The sequence below is a fragment of the Petromyzon marinus genome, unplaced genomic scaffold (genome assembly GCF_048934315.1).
Source record: "Petromyzon marinus isolate PM22_M1 ecotype Great Lakes invasive population unplaced genomic scaffold, UKy_Petmar_22M1.pri1.0 PM_G_Scaffold_124, whole genome shotgun sequence".
Lineage (NCBI taxonomy): Eukaryota > Metazoa > Chordata > Hyperoartia > Petromyzontiformes > Petromyzontidae > Petromyzon > Petromyzon marinus.
In genome coordinates, this window is record NW_027422678.1 from 24,823 (window position 1) to 42,605 (window position 17,783).

A 17,783-nucleotide genomic window follows, 5' to 3' on the forward strand; every position below is an offset into this window, starting at 1 on the left:
AAAGAAATGATCAGTCTATAATTTTCATGGTAGGTTTATTTGAACAGTGAGAGACAGAATAACAACAACAAAAATCCAGAAAAACGCATGTCAAAAATGTTATAAATTGATTTGCATTTTAATGAGGGAAATAAGTATTTGACCCCTCTGCAAAACATGACTTAGTACTTGGTGGCAAAACCCAGGAGTGTCCCACTTTTGTAGAGGAAACCTTTACAGCAAAATCATCAAACACCCACCACCCCCACCACACTACCGTTCCCAAAGTCCGCCGAGTGGAAGGTCATGGCAACGCAAGAAAGTCGACTGATCTTTCACGAGGCCAGGACTCCCCACGCCCGTGTCTGAGGGTTCTAAGGTCAACTGTAGTTTAGATTAACAAAAATATCTGAATGCAACTGCAACTCACAAAATAACAAAATTAACCCAGAATGCACCAAATCTCGTCAGATCTTTGAAGCTCAACCGGGGAAGAGCCTGGGTTTAGTGCTTAATTTGAAGACTGTCTGGGAAAAGCAGACGTTTTATGCCTTGCGCTGCAAGTTGGCCAACAGATGTCGGTGTACGGTGACGCTTTTTATATTCTTGGTTCTTTCTGTAAAGTCACGTAGCAGGGAAACAATAAAATAATAAAAATATAAAACATCTATGCAGTTGTCGAGTGTTACCCCCCCCCCACCACCTTTCGTATGCACAGGTAATCTCCGAGTTACTCCGGTTTCCTCTCACGAGCCAAACAAGCTACAAAGGAATTGGTCGAACATCTGAACGCTGGAACTTCATGAATACAAAATCTCAGAAACAGTCAGGATTTCCTGAGTAAATGAACGGGAAAAAAATATTCTGACAGTATTATTATTATTATCACCCACGGATGCGCATGTGAATGCCGTTTTGTCAACAGCGCTGGATGCAGCAACAATACGTTCCTAACCTGAAGCTACGAAAAACCTCCCCTATGCATTAAGTGCCTGGCATGAGCAATTCACATTTTTCAGATTCCGTATTCAAAGATCGCACGTGTCCAAAACCAACGGCGCCACGTTCAAGTTGAAACCGGTTCCTTGCGAAGCCTCGGGAGGTACCGGTGGGGCGAGTGGGAGGACGTGTCTCACGGTGGGCCCCCCCCGACCCCAAACTCCCCCTTCTCTCTCCTCGCCGTCCGTCTCGATTTCCACCGCGGTTCTAGTTTCTGTACCGTGCCGCAATATCGGACCACAGCCTCTGCATGTCCTCCAGGCCCCTGGTCCAGAGCTCGCGTAGCTTCACCCAGCCGGTGCGCGCCGTTATCAGCAGGTAGTCGGCGTTCTGCGGGTATCGCAGGATCGTGTAGCGGGCCATGACCAGCGACTGGCAGAACCTGCGGGGAAAAGTAGACCATGTTGTTGTTGTCGCCGTTGCTGTCGGGACGGTTAATATCGTTTGTTATTCAAGAGGGTTTTTGCTGCCGACTTGTTGATCGGCTGGGATTTTAGCGTCCAGGAATTGCATCCATAGTTGGATCAAGTCTCGTGGTCAGCAGCAGAAGTGCCAGCAGAAGGAAAGTCGCTGTCTTCATCTTCCTCGTCTCCAGCAGCAGCAGCAGTGTGATCAGCAACATGATCGTAAACAACATCGCTATGAGTGTCTTTTCTATAATCATCATCACCGTCATCAGCAGCATCCGTAAAAGTGCTGTTAGCAACATCATGGTAATCAGCATTATTATGTCTTAACTGTTACTGATCCCCCCCGTTCACCAACACACATTAACCAGCATGGTGAAGTATGGTCAACTACCGCGATGATCGACATGGCATTGGCAAGACCTTCATTCATCATTGGTCTGATGAAGAGCTTTAAATAAATAATAAAGCACGTTTCGATTTAAAGCTTTCGTGACTGCAATGATTCATCTTCTTTGGACTGTCCTACCAGACAGTCTCGTCCCTTCACCTGATGAAGGCCGCTTGTGTTGTGGCCGAAACGTCGTGAGAATATTATTGTTATTTTATCAATTTATTATTTTATTCTCATTCTACGTGACTTTACCGAAAGAACCAAAGAAAATAAAGCACTTTTTTTTTGCCGCACAATCATCGAGTTTATCGGATTCTCGCCAGACCTGGATTAATTCTCGTTACGCAACCGCCACAGGTTTTTGAAGCCAACGTTTCCCGATGCGGCCAACGGCGATCCGGGCAGACCCGACCCGAACTGCCCCGGCCCCCCTCCGCTCTTACCTGCACGCCACCAGGAAGTAAACGGCCCTCCTCTCGTCCTCGGTGAGGGCCTGCACGCTCTCGTAGCCGGCCAGGACGTGACCCCCGGCCTCCATCGCCTCGCCGCTCTCCACCATCATGTACATGATGGCTATGGCCAGGTCGTACACGTGGTAGCCGAACATCATCGAGTTGAGGTCCACAATGCCAGAGACGCGGTGCCGCGGCGCTCCCTCCGCCGACTTGGGCCCCTGCTGCTGCTGCTGCTGCTGCTCGCTTCCTGCGGCCACCTCCTGCACCAGGATGTTGTCGTCATTGAAGTCACCGTGGATTATGCCTGCGGCGAGGGGGGAAAACGTCGAATTTTATTTCGTCCGTTGTCTTTTATTGTTGACCGTCCTCCCCTCGTCGCCGTCGTCATCGTTCGTGCCCGTGACGTTTTTATTCCGGCCGCACGATTGGGGTTGCGCAAGCCGCGTGTGCGAGTCTAAGAATGGCCCCCGCAGAGTCTCAGTGAATCACCAACTTCTTCTCCTGCCTTCAAAGGCACAGAATTACAATAACCCACCAGCGTCGTACAACTCTGCACGGGGGCGAGATATGGAGCGGTGTGTAGTGGTATGCACACCGCATCACGAGCCCTTGATTCCCGGCCATGGAGAACATCACTGATATCTGAACCAGTCCTGGGATCCTACCTACATCCTCACTGACCAGCATGGTGAAGGTGGCAAAACAACCCCCATGACCCTACACAGCCTGGAAAGCCTTCGTCCAGATAGTGCATTGACAAAGGGCTGTACATTATTATTAAGAGTATATGTGTAACAAAAACTGTTGAACACAATTTAGCATGCATTGAAAAATGATTTGGTAGAAATTACAATAATGATTTATATACAGTAGCGTCTGAATGTAATAACCCTGTCATTTGATTTCACCTGTGATCAGTGTCTGTGCGAGTGTTCCCCATTACATGCATGCCTTGTAATGCATCTGTGTATGCTGGGTAAAAGTAATCACGTAAAGCACATTGCAAAGAAAATGCTTGCCACAAATGAATCACAATACCTTGCTGATCTCGTCAAGCAGCATAAACCATCATGCGAACTCGGGTGATCCTCGCAGCGGCTTTTGGCTAACCATCGAACAAACAAAGACGGTCACCGCATCGCGCGCTTTCAGATGCACTTCTGCGGCCGTCTGAAAAGCTCTTCTTTCCGATATTAGGAAGGCACTGGAGCTATGCACTTTTAAACCTAGATTGAACACTAATTTATTTTTGAACTGATTTTTTGTGTTTAGTTTGTTGTCCTTCCCCCGCACCTCCGATTAGCACGGTTGGCTACGTACGGTGCAAAAGAAGTTCAACGTACACACGTACGCGGCACCCGTCGTGGCTTCAAGGCCTCGTCGGTGGCCTGAAGCGCCCCTCGCCCCCTGAGGCATGGAGCTACGTCCCGGGTGAAGCTGCGAGGCGAGCGTACATCTGGTAAACTTGTGCAGGTTGGGTTGGATCTCCTCGCGGAACTTGGCGATGACCTCCCTGACCAGACCCTGGTTGGGGTCGCCGTCCAGAGTGAAGAGGTAGGACTCGAGCAGGTGGGTGTTTGATAGGTTCCAGATGAAATCGTCTCGTTGCAGGGAGTGCAGGAACGGGTGCTCAAACTATGCAGATGTTTAAAAACGAAGGCGGTAAGATGACAAAAAATGCAATACGAGATTAACATAGCATTGGCCAGTTGAGTACACATGTAAGTTAAAGGCAGCAAAACGTCAAGCTAGCAAAGGATAGTCTTCGATTCAGAAAAGATGTTCTCCTTGACTTATTATTTTCTCTTCGGTTTTTTTCGGTAAAGTCACGTAGGTAAAACTATAAAATAAAAGAATAAATGAAAAAACAACTACATTTTTTTTCATTCTATCATTTTATAGTTTTACCTACGTGACTTTACCGAAAAAAACCAAAGAGTATGAATCCTTGCAGTCACGAAAGCTAAAAATCTAGACTTATTATGCAGCTGAGGGTGGGGCTGCCCAAGTCCTGCGTGCGGCTGGCAAATGTTTGATTGGTATTTGTGAATAACAGGACACTTGAATGGATCTGAGAAGTAGTTTTGTGAGATCACCTTCTGTGGGCCATTCTCTAACCAGAGGTGATGCACAGAATGAGATGTTTTTTTCCATCTCATGACATGGCACCAATTAGCACAACTCATACAGCCCTTATCAAGGCACTGCCGTATTCAGTGTTGGTCATGTAGGGTGTTTGACCATACTTCGCCAAACTGGTCAGTGTAGGTTGGTGAAGGATAGAGGACAAGGGGGGGTGGGGGGGGGGGCAGGACTGGTTCAGATATCACTTGCCACGAATGTTAGCCGTGGCCGGAAATAAAACTCAGGTGGCCGGGTTCGTAGCGCAGTGTGCGCACAACTGCGCCACCGCTCCACCCCGACGCTTGGAATAAAATTTGGGGGGGAAACAACAAAAATACGTTGTTCATAATAAAGGTTTTTGGGTTAGATCACGTTTATTTATAAATGTGTCGTAACCCTCCACCACCCGACACGGCCAATCAGCAAAAAAAAGTGTCACGTTGACAAAAAGACAAATAATTCACTACTTTAGCCCACCGGTGTGTTGAAGAGTGAATCCACATTTACAGTTTGAGTACGACGTTTCGCTGGTAAATACATCCAGCATCATCGGGCAATTAGCCAGAATGGTAAAGCCCTCGCTTGCTCCCGGTTTTATATAGAGCAGCAGGGTGACGTCATCACTTAACTCATATCAGGTGCAGTGATTAGAGGCGGAGGGGGGGGTATTGTAATTATATAATCGATTAGTAATCAGTCATTGGTTATGATTAGTAATGAGTTGTAGATTAGTAATTCTTTAAATCAAAATGTAATGTGTATTATTTAATAATACGCTTCCAGGCCGCACTAAGCCTGTAGCTGTCAGAGCGATTAAAGTTATTCTTGTTCCTCTCAATTTCAATGGATTCTCTAATTAGTCTTTGCCAGTAATAATTAGTTTTACACACCACTGCAACATTGTCAAAATCAATTGAGTGTCCTTGTTGACAAGCATGTTCTGCCACTGCCGACAGTTGTGTTTGAGATAATTTAATATTTCTCTGATGTTCTTTTAGTCTTACGCTGATGTTACGTCCCGTCTGCCCAATGTAGCAGCTGCCACATAAACAATTAATCCGATATACACCTTCTGTTGATAGTTAGGTAATGCGTCTTTAGTGCAAGATACTAGTTTTTGAATTTTGTGTACTGTACCAAATCTTACTGTAATGTTTTGCTTTTGCAAAACACGGGCTAATTTGTCAGTTACTCCTGAGATATATGGAATTTTTATTGTTTTAACAATCTGGTCGCTTTCAGCAGTATTGCTTTGCAATCGTGATTTGGCATTTAGTGCTCTGTTAATTTGAGCATTATTGTAGCCATTCTGTCGTAGTGCGTCTTTAACGTGTTTAATCTCTCTCACTAGACTCTCACCATCTGACACTGTTTTAGCCCGATGTATGAGCATCTTGATAAGAGAGGATTTCTGAGCTGGATGATGATGTGATTCTGCATTCAGATAGGCATCAGTGTGCATTTGATTTCTGTAAACGCTGTGTTATTTTATACATCGGACTAAAACAGTGTCAGATGGTGAGAGTCTAGTGAGAGAGATTAAACACGTTAAAGACGCACTACGACAGAATGACTACAATAATGCTCAAATTAACAGAGCACTGAATGCCAAATCAAGATCGCAAAGCAATACTGCTGAAAGCGACCAGATTGTTAAAACAATAAAAATTCCATATATCTCAGGAGTAACTGACAAATTAGCCCGTGTTTTGCAAAAGCAAAACATTACAGTAAGATTTGGTACAGTACACAAAATTCCAAAACTAGTATCTTGCACTAAAGACGCATTACCTAAATTATCAACAGAAGGTGTATATCGGATTAATTGTTTATGTGGCAGCTGCTACATTGGACAGATGAGATGTAACATCAGCGTAAGACTAAAAGAACATCAGAGAAATATTAAATTATCTCAAACACAACTGTCGGCAGTGGCAGAACATGCTTGTCAACAAGGACAGTCAAATGATTTTGACAATGTTGCAGTGGTGTGTAAAACTAATTATTACTGGCAAAGACTAATTAGAGAATCCATTGAAATTGAGAGGAACAAGAATAACTTTAATCGCTCTGACAGCTACAGGCTTAGTGCGGCCTGGAAGCGTATTATTAAATAATACACATTACATTTTGATTTAAAGAATTACTAATCTACAACTCATTACTAATCATAACCAATGACTGATTACTAATCGATTATATAATTACAATACCCCCCCCTCCGCCTCTAATCACTGCACCTGATATGAGTTAAGTGATGACGTCACCCTGCTGCTCTATATAAAACCGGGAGCAAGCGAGGGCTTTACCATTCTGGCGAATTGCCCGATGATGCTGGATGTATTTACCAGCGAAACGTCGTGCTCAAACTGTAAATGTGGATTCACTCTTCAACACACCGGTGGGCTAAAGTAGTGAATTATTTGTCTTTTTGTCAACGTGACACTTTTTTTGCTGATTGGCCGTGTCGGGTGGTGGAGGGTTACGACACATTTATAAATAAACGCGATCTAACCCAAAAACCTTTATTATGAATAATATTGGTCGCGAAAGCCTACATGTTAAACTGACTAACTTCTATGGGGAGGATACTTTTCTTAAAACCAGAAAATTGGAGAAGCTCCGCATTAAGCGGATGAAATTGATATCTTCACTGGCGTTCCTCAAAAGGTGCAGAGATTCAAAGGTAATACCAAACGCAGTTAAAATAACACATCACATAAAGTCTTCTAAAGCTAACCAAATACTACACAAAGCTAGCGAATTATTATTAATAGAGAGAATACAGCACAATAGGAGTGAATTATCTTACTTTTCGGAATCGCTAAAGCAGTTACACTTAGATATAAGCAATAGTGTATCTATGCATTATTGGAATATAATCGATAACATAACACAACAATCGGCTCATAATGTGTTTAAACTAACAAAAACTAACCAAATTAATACATTTTCTAGACTACATAATAAACAAATCCCTACTGAAAACCAAAAATTTAAAAACAAAACCGTACTGAACTTGACTAACACTGTATTAACCGGTGACATGGTCTCTATCCTTTCTAAAGGCCTTAACTTTGCCGTTACCCCACACACAATTCCAGTGGATGAGATAATTGCTGAGGTAGAATCAGCAGTTAGACTCCTTCCACATAATGAGGCAGAGATGACTAGACATGAGATTGCTAAAATAATTGAGAATAGCAAAGTTCCAAAAGTAAATATTAGCTCTAACGAGGCAAAAGCCTTAAGAGAGCTGCGTGTAAACAAGGATATCCAAATCCTAGCAGCTGATAAAGGCCGCACTACTGTAGTGATGTCACGAGCCGATTATGATAATAAAATTAGAAATTTACTAGAGGAAAGTACCTACATTAAAATTAAACGAGATCCAACTAATACTTTAGAACGTAAGACCACTGCAATAATTGCAAATTCATTAATCCCTAAAAATGAGCAATACCAAATTAAGCCAAGGGCCTCAAAACCACCTAGAATCTATGGGCTACCAAAGATTCATAAAATCGGCATCCCATTACGACCCATAGTCAGTACAATTGGCTCTGCCACATATCAATTAGCAAAATATATAACCCAACAAATACAGCCCTACATCGGTAGGACATCTTCATTCATAAAAAAAAAATTCAGAACATCTTGTGAATGTGCTTAAAGATATTAAACTTACTCCTGATGATATTCTGGTAAGTTTTGATGTGATTTCTCTATTCACTAAGGTTCCAGTGGACGAATCGCTTAAATTACTTGATACACTAGTAAAGAATACCGGTTTACCAAAAGATATTCCGAAACTTGCTGGCCATTGTTTAAATAACACTTACTTCTTATGGAGAGGGAATTTCTTTAAACAAAAGGAATGAGCAGCAATGGGTTCTTCTTTATCCCCTGCTACAGCAAATTTGTACATGGAAAACTTTGAAATAAGAGCACTTGCCTCGAGCACATTAAAACCATCCTTTTGGTTTAGATATGTGGGTGACACTTTGGTTGTCTGGCCACATGCTAAAGATACACTGAATGATTTTCTAAATCATCTCAATGCACAAAACCCGGCCATCCAATTCACCATGGAAATGGAGGTGAATAACACACTCCCATTCCTAGATATTTTGCTTGGACATGGCCTAAACGGTAAAATAACACACAGCGTTTACAGAAAGCAAACGCACACTGATACCTATCTGAATGCAGAATCACATCATCATCCAGCTCAGAAATCCTCTCTTATCAAGACGCTCATACATCGGGCTAAAACAGTGTCAGATGGTGAGAGTCTAGTGAGAGAGGTTAACCACGTTAAAGACGCACTACGACAGAATGGCTACAATAATGCTCAAATTAACAGAGCACTGAATGCCAAATCACGATTGCAAAGCAATACTGCTGAAAGCGACCAGATTGTTAAAACAATAAAAATTCCATATATCTCGGGAGTAACTGACAAATTAGCCCGTGTTTTGCAAAAGCAAGATTTGGTACAGTACACAAAATAAAAAAAACTAGCATCTGGGACTAAAGACGCATTACCTAAATTATCAACAGAAGGTGTATATCGGATTCATTGTTTATGTGGCAGCTGCTACATTGGACAGACGGGACGTAACATCAGCGTAAGACTAAAAGAACATCAGAGAAATATTAAATTATCTCAAACACAACTGTCGGCAGTGGCAGAACATGCTTGTCAACAAGGACACTGAATTGATTTTGACAACGTTGCAGTGGTGTGTAAAACTAATTATTACTGGCAAAGACTAATTTGAGAATCCATTGAAATTGAGAGGAACAAGAATAACTTTAATCGCTCTGACAGCTACAGGCTTAGTGCGGCCTGGAAGCATATTATTAAATAATACACATTACATTTTGATTGAAAGAATTACTAATCTACAACTCATTACTAATCATAACCAATGACTGATTACTAATCGATTATATAATTACAATACCCCCCCCTCCGCCTCTAATCACTGAAGCTGATATGAGTTAAGTGATGACGTCACCCTGCTGCTCTATATAAAACCGGGAGCAAGCGAGGGCTTTACCATTCTGGAGAATTGCCCGATGATGCTGGATGTAATTACCAGTGAAACGTCGTACTCAAACTGTAAATGTGGATTCACTCTTCAACACACCGGTGGGCTAAAGTAGTGAATTATTTGTCTTTTTGTCAACGTGACACTTTTTTTGCTGATTGGCCGTGTCGGGTAGTGGAGGGTTACGACACATTTATAAATAAACGCGATCTAACCCAAAAACCTTTATTATGAATAATATTGGTCTCGAAAGCCTACATGTTAAACCAAAAATACGCCGCTTGAAAACCAGCCATTCGATCACTTGGAAGGACTCTCACGTTGCTAATTATGAACAGCTGCGTACGTTCCGAGCGAGTGGGCTCGTTACGTCACATTACACTTGCTTACCGAGAGAAAAGGCTCGCCGAAACTCAAGAGTTTTTTTTTAAGATTGTCGCAGTAAGGGGTTGGGGAAACTATCGCTCCGCATTTCCCAATGAAGTAATTTGCGAGTTATTTCTTTTTTGGCTTTTTACTTTGGCGAATATTCTCATATTCTTGTTTCTTTCGGTAAAGTCACGTAGAAGGGAAACAATAAAATAAAACAAATATAAAACAATAGAATTTTCACGTTTCGACTGCAACACAAGCAATCATCATCAGGTGTGAAAACCACAGCAATAATTTTTTTTTTCAAATTTCCTTGTTGTGGTTTTCACACCTGATGACGATTGCTTGTGTTGCAGTCGAAACGTCGTGAGAATTTTATTGTTTTATATTTTTTATTATTTTATTGTTTCCCCCTCTACGTGGTGACTTTACCGAAAGCAACAAGAATATGAATCCCTGCAGTCTCACGTCACCTGTCAAGAGGCGCTCGTGCGCTCGTACCTGCTGCAGGGCTTGGTGGATGCTCGCTGCCAGCTTGCCCACCTGGTAGTACAGGCTGCCATCCGCCAGCACCCTGGACAGCAGCACGCCGGGCAGGTTCGTGAGCAGCCGCACGTTGAACTCCTTCTCTCCTTCGCAGCAGTCTGAGAATTCACAGCAGGAGTCGCCACCGAGGTCAAGAGGTCACCACGGTTAGTGAAATCTCACCGTCGCTTCCTTTTGCTGGAACATAAAAAGCTGTTCGGAAGCTGATATCGGAACCTCCAAGGTCTGGCCAAAGTGTCAACTCACCACTTTGCGCCCTGTGTTCATTACCCACGTGCTATACTACACAGGGTCTCTTATGAATTGCTCAACTGATAGCCAAGGCTACTATTCTTTTTTTAGGAAATTAAGCGACAATTTGCTGCTCAGCATTAAATGGTTAATAACAATAATGAACGTGCCAAGTCCGATATATAACGCACATAAAATTCGTGTAGTCTTTAAAACGCCAATCTCTCAAGCAACTTGAATCGAGTATTTCTGTTCCCCCCCCCCCCCCCCCCAAAAAATAGTAAATTGGAGTGATTTTTTTCTCATGACTTTCTTTCACGGTACTATTAACGCAGAAATTAATAACACGAACGCATTCCGAAATTCGCATTCCTATATGGCCTTGTTGTCTAAACCGCTATAGCTAAATAAAGCATTTGAGAGGAATAATACCTCGCCACACCCATGCGTAAGGCATCGGCCAAAGTTGCAACGTGGCATGCAACCCTCGTGCCTTAGCGCACGCTGACCGGAACCGCGGGCAATTCGCCCAGGTTCGGGCCAGAATGGATACGTCAGCACACGAGTCTAGCTGAATTCCCTGGGTTCAGCTTGAGCAAATTACTTAGGAGCAGGGTGAATGGGGGCCCATCTGCATCAGGAGGCGACTTTTATCGCTCGTTCCATCACGTAAATATAAGGGTCAGCGGCTTTCCGTGATCTACGCATTCCAAACACGGCGTTGGGCGGTGATGTCAGCTCACGCGATGAACCCCGAGCCTGGGTTTAAAGGAGCGCTGCTAGCCCAGGCATTGTAATCAGAATATGTACTTTTACTGGAGGAATCTGATGAGCTATGAAGCACTTTGCTTTACAAATGTTTAGCAGCCCAGTGTTGTCCCAACTACAGCCCGTGGGCCAAGCCCGAACCACCAAAATTAATTCATTCTGGTCTACAGGACAACTATCCCGCCACGCCTTACAGGAACTAATTAAGTACATGTCTCAGTCAGCAATACTCACTTGAAATTACACACGACAACCGTCGCCCCCACGCCCGCCCCCCAACTGAAAAGTTTGACAAGACCCTCCCGATATTCAGTGAGGCTCTGCTGTGAAAACAAGTGTAACGATGATGATTACAATAATAATAATATTAATAGAAGTGATGCGATGCAGGAGGTCGAAGTGGGTGTGGGGGAGAGATAAGCTCTGTATCGACATGTTTGCATTTCTCTAAATCTCTCCTCTTGCGGATAGATCTTTCTCCTATCTCTTCCATATAAATATCATATTTCTGATTAAATCTCTCTCTGAATGAGTTAAATGATGACATGACCCTGCTGCTCTATTTAAGACCAGGAGCAAGTGAGGGCTTCACCATTCTGGCGAATTGCCTGATGATGCTGGATGTAATTACCAGCGAAACGTCGTATTCAAATATTGTAAATGTTGTGGATTCACTCTTCATCACACCGGTGGGCTAAAGTAGTGAACTATTTTGTCTGTTGTCAACGTGACACATTTTTTTACTGTTTGGCTATGTCGGGTGGTGGAGGGTTATGACACATTTATAAATAACGCGATCTCACCCAAAAACCTTTATCATGAATAAATCTCTCTCATATCTCTACAATATATCGCTTGTGACATATCTTTCCCGTCTATGCTTGTTCATGTAATACATGGTTTTGGTTTGACGTGTTCCCCTTGTCAGCCAATCCGGAACTCGATGCAAAGAGTTTGACGTTTGCTTCTCAGGGTCTCGTGGGAAGATAAGCAGAAACAAAAATTACGATTTAGGTTTTGTAAGTATGTTGAAATTCTTTCGCACCATACGTACGTAGCCAACCGTGCTCATCGGAGGTGTGGGGAGGTGGAACACACTGTGCAGTTGGCGAATGGCGGCGTCGGTGAACTGTACAAACATTATATCTACCAACCTGCAGGTCAGTAGATGAGAAAACAGCAAGTGTGCTTCTGATCTCTCACCACAGATGTTATCGTCTCGTCCGTGTGGCTTTGCTGTGAGCAGTCATTCCAGTTTCATCCCACACACCAAACATTGTTTTTTTAATATATATGAAGAATTTACAAAATATCACAATGTGGACCTTGGGCCAGTACCAACAAGCAGTGCGTTACATCCACCAACCTCACAAAAACTAAAAAGTATGATCCTTTTACATCACTTATCGTCAGTGGAGTGCGACCCAGTATTATACCACCGCCTCATGCTCGGATATTGATCGTTGTCTTTGCAAGTATAAACCAATGCTGTGTTCGTATGATTACTATCAGCCTATGACTAAATCACCTGGAATGTGCCCTATCATAAGATCTGAAAGCTAAGCAGGTTGAGCCTGGATTAGGGCTTCTATGGGTGACAATCGTGCATTAAACAGGCATCACAGGCTGCTGCGTGGTGCTATGTTATGGGGGCCAGAGTTCAGTTGCAGCAAAATCAATTGTACTGCACTGTACATCTATTAAACTTGATTTGTCACTTTCGTGACTGCAGGAATGACTCTTTGGTTTTTTTCAGTAAAGTCACGTAGAAATAAGAAATAATAATAAAATTACATAATAGCATACGACGTTTCGATTGCAACGCAAGCAATCATCATCAGGCATAGAAGAGCTAAATTTAAGAGAGAGAGAGGAAACATAGAACCGCAGATATATATACAGACACCTAAGTAGAAGGGAGTTCACACAGAGACACAAAGAGAGACACAACGTACGGAGCACAGAGAGATAGGGTCTCTGTGCCGAGGCCTTAGCATGTAGGGGGAGACAAAGGGAGATGGAGACGCACATCAAGTAGAACAAGATTTAGTATTATGTACATCTCTTCTCCAATGTCTCTGCTCCCGGGACCCACGCAGGCGCAGCTCACCGATGCTCTCGAGCGACATGATCTTCCCGCTGACGTTGTCCACCACCTCCTGCATGGGGAAGCCCCTCTCCCGCAGGAACCTCATCATAGCCATCTGCACCTCGAGCATCTGCGGCCGCTGGCTGTCCCACGTGTTGGTGACCTTGAGCACGAACTGGCGACCGTCGCGCGCCAGCACGCGGTAGTTCTGGTCGACGTAGCTCGCCAGCGGGCTCACCCCCGCCACGCTCACCCCGTAGAGGCGCTCCACCAGCTCCGCCGCGCGGGACTCGCTGAGGCACGGCTTCTCGTGCTCGCGGCCATCGTCCTGCGGCGCGGCTTGCATCGTCTTCAACGGACAAAACGAGGGCAATCAAAAAGCTTTTGGGTTTTGCGAGTGCACGTTGGCGTTCGCTCCATTCGTGCAGCGCAAGGCGCCTCCGATGAGCACGGTTGGCTACGTACGGTGCGAAACAAGCTCAGAGTACACACGAGGCTACACCCTGGAGGCGCTACGCTTCACGGACAGCCCACAGTAGTTGTCGCATTTACAGAGTTGTGCCGACACACGTGGCATACTACTTATTTAAATTACATCTCCGAGATCTTTAGCATCCGACTGTGAAGCAGACAGTGCGCAATATTTACAGTTCATACACCCACAGCGTTAACCGGGGCGGTCGTGGGACTCGTACCACAAACATCTGCAACGCGCTACCGCTCGGCCATGAAGTCAATCGATCGATAAGCGATCAATAAACACGTCTCTTTGCTCGCATTACATTTAATAGCAACACATTTCACCGAACAGAAAAGCACCACTTAAACATGTCAGATAAGATTCGTAATAACAGAGAATTCTCCTTGTGTATTTCAGTGGAAATACAGCCAGTGCCTGATAAAGTAGCATTACTGTAACTGGAATTTTAACAAGAACCGTGGGTTTATGCAGCATTGGGGAGCTGCAGCTATGGCCCGAGTAAACACCTTGTCCCTTAAGCACGAAATCACGTGTTCAAATTCCACTGGATGTGTAATTGTGTGAATAATAATCAGGGCTTAATCTGTCACTGAATATTTTCCGGGTCGCTGGTGCGGAGTGGAGTGGGCAGCACAGCCCCGGTAGCCACGGCGATAGCGAAAGGTACACACTGGACGTGGTGTGCCGGGTGTCAGCAGATTTTTCAGAGTCGCTGACACAGAGCAGCCCTGGCCGAAATTATCTCCATACATATGTAAAAGGCAAAGTTGTGATTATGTGTGTCTATTCAAAATGTTTAGCGTACTTTCCGACATGCAACAAACTTGAAATTTGCCATGTGGGTACTTTCCAGACTGTACACCACGCAAAAATTATTAAAATACACTTTTGTGTTTTTTTCTGGGGGGAGGAGGGGGGGAGCTCAATAATGCATTTTTTTTGCACGGCAAGTGAGCTGTGACGTCAAATCTGTCACGTGACCCACGCATGTGGAAGCTTAACGCATTGTAGTGTAGCGGTTAGCGCACTGCGCTACGAACCCGGCAACCCGAGTTCAATTCTCGCTCACGGCCACCACCGGTGACGATCGACTCAGCCTCAAATGAGTAATTGCTGTGGTGTGTGAACATCGCCACTGGGGACACAAAGGCGGCCGGGCGTGGTGCTGTCACCCACCCCTTCGTCTGTATAGATAAAAGGGAAATTTGTGAATATGTGTGTCTGTTCGAAATGTTTAGCATACTTCCCGACATGCAACAAACTTGAAATTTGCCATGTGGGTAGCTTCCAGACTGTAAACAATGCAAAAAGTATAAAATATACTCTTTGGTTCTATTGGGTAAAGTCACGTAGGTGAAAATAAAATAACAAAAAATCACGACGTTTCGGCCACAACACAAGCGGCCTTCATCAGGTGAAGGGACGAGACTGTCTGGAGGACAGCGCTGGAGTGAGAGAAGCCACGCTCAGATCACGACCTTTAAGCTGTGTGAGAAGAAAAACACAAAGCGCCTTGACAAAGGAATTAGCATATAATTTAGCATTGAAATGGCTCATTGAAATAGCTAAGTTAAAGTATACACATCCACAGAGGTACCCCTTGGCAAAGGAATTAGCATAGAATTTAGCATTGAAATAGCTGAGTGATTAGCTTGTAACTGGTCACAGAAATAGCTATGTTAAAGTCAGAGCATATTTCACGTAAACAAAACGTGCCAATTAGTTACTGCTTCAGCACACTGGTGTATTGGATAGTAAACCCAGAACATTTACCATTAGAGTATGACGTTTCACTGATTATTACAACCAGCTTCATCAGGCGATTTGCCATAATTGTGAAGAAGTATTCCTGTTTCCGTCTTTGAAGTCAACTCAGCCTTAAATGAGTACTTGGTGCAGGGTGTGAACATCGCCACTTGGGAGACAAATGCGGCCGGGCGTGGTGTTTGGCCACCCACCCCATCGTGTGCTGGGCCGGCCTTCATAGGTGTTGGCTCCCAGCCATTGCCCCGAGTCTGTTAAGGCTATACGGGGGTCTTTGTCTTTGTGTGTATGAGATGCATGCGAGTGTGTGTGTGTGTATGAGATGTGTGTGTGTATATGAGATGTGTGTGTGTGTATATGAGATGTGTGTGTATGAGATGCATGTGTGTATGAGATGTGTGTGTGTGTATGAGATGTGTGTGTATGAGATGTGTGTGTGTATGAGGTGTGTGTGTATGAGATGTGTGTATATGAGATGTGTGTGTGTATGAGGTGTGTGTGTATGAGATGTGTGTGTGTATGAGATGTGTGTGTATGAGATGTGTGTGTATGAGATGTGTGTGTGTATGAGATGTGTGTGTATGAGATGCACTGCTGTATAATAATGTACTACTCACTACTGAGTACACAGTCCCCACTGTGTTCACAGCTACCACCCCAACGCACGCATAAACTCAACTCAGTCATTAAAAATGTTAAGTTATGTTTAGCAAACAATAGTCATTGCAACGTTATACTTGAATCTAATAAAAAGTTTAAGGCACTGCTGTATAATAATGTACTTGTCACTACTAACCACACAGTACCCACTGTGTTCACAGCTACCACCCCAACGCACACAAACTCAACACACACACACAGTGCGCTAACCACTGCACCACCGCTCCCCACACACACACAGTGCGCTAACCACTGCACCACCGCTCCCCACGTCCACCACAACCTGGCACCCGATGATGTATCGATCGGCTCGGCTCACCGTGGTTGCTGCGCCAAGTCACCTGCAGTGAAAATCGATTTAAATTTCGATTAACTATACTCGCGCCGATTCCTAATGGGATAACATTAGGAATCCATTATAGTAGAGTTACGGATGTATGAGTCGATTTCCATTGGGATAACATGGGAATCGATTTATTTGTGGCTTAGGCTAATAAAATCGATTTGCATTGGGATAACATGGGAATCAACAGTGGTCTAAAATGAACCTTCATTAATCGATTCCTCCTGTGTAGACGTGGGAATCGACCACGTTAGACGATCACGTGTGTGGGCGTGGTCTCTCAACGTCAATCAACCAGGTAGGGCGTTGACTGGTGGAGAGTTTGGGATCTGATTGATTGATTGATTGCTTCTGTGGACAGGTGTCTTTTATACAGGTAACGAGCTGAGATTAGGAGCACTCCCTCTAAGAGTGTGCTCCTAATCTCAGCTCGTTACCTGTATAAAAGACACCTGGGAGCCAGAAATCTTTCTGATTGAGAGGGGGTCAAATACTTATTTCCCTCATTAAAATGCAAATCAATTTATAGCATTTTTGACATGCATTTTTCTGGATTTTGTTGTTGTTATTCTATCTCTCACTGTTCAAATAAACCTACCATTAAAATTATATTTCTTAAAATTATATTTCTTTGTCAGTGGGCAAACGTACAAAATCAGCAGGGGATCAAATACTTTTTTTCCCTCACTGTAAACCCCAATGATCCGATCGAAATGAGGGATTTTGATCGGATCATTGGGGGGCCACGTGTCACTACCACCCCCCCCCCCCAAACAGTCATGAGCAGCACCTCCCCACACGCCCTGCCACCGAGAAAAATGTTTCACGTACGAGAGTGAAACTGATATTTTCATTCTCAGCTGGAATTTAGCCAAATGCAATACGCTTGAGAAACCTGGTTTAAAATCACAAGCAAGTTGCCTGAATTTCAAACCCATGGTCTCAGCGGTACAGCTCGGTGCTCTTGACAGGCTGAGCCAACCGGTCACTTCATCGCAAGCAACCGGAAGCATCAAGGTTGTCAATGCCGTGTGCGTCGTCCTAATGGGGAGCGGCAGTGTGGTGGCTTGCAACGCTGTGTTGCGAACCCAGTGAACAGAGTTCAATTCCTCCC

At 44.1% G+C, this 17,783-nt stretch overlaps 2 protein-coding genes across 2 annotated transcripts; both read right to left on the bottom strand.

Moving 5' to 3' along the window:
* On the bottom strand, positions 1 to 11,010 carry LOC142909541 (hydroxylysine kinase-like). Its single transcript, XM_076059763.1, has 5 exons — positions 11,007 to 11,010; positions 10,289 to 10,431; positions 3,689 to 3,869; positions 2,223 to 2,538; positions 1 to 1,360 (listed from the first exon to the last, which is right to left on the bottom strand). Exons 1-5 carry the CDS (start codon positions 11,008 to 11,010, stop codon positions 1,186 to 1,188), a joined length of 819 nt encoding a protein of 272 aa, XP_075915878.1. The 3' UTR covers positions 1 to 1,185.
* A 1,976-nt stretch (positions 11,011 to 12,986) lies between these two features.
* LOC142909528 (hydroxylysine kinase-like) lies at positions 12,987 to 13,873 on the bottom strand. Its single transcript, XM_076059739.1, has one exon. The coding sequence runs from the start codon at positions 13,765 to 13,767 to the stop codon at positions 13,363 to 13,365; it is 405 nt and encodes a 134-aa protein (XP_075915854.1). The 5' UTR covers positions 13,768 to 13,873; the 3' UTR covers positions 12,987 to 13,362.
* Between the last annotated feature and the right edge of the window lie 3,910 nt (positions 13,874 to 17,783).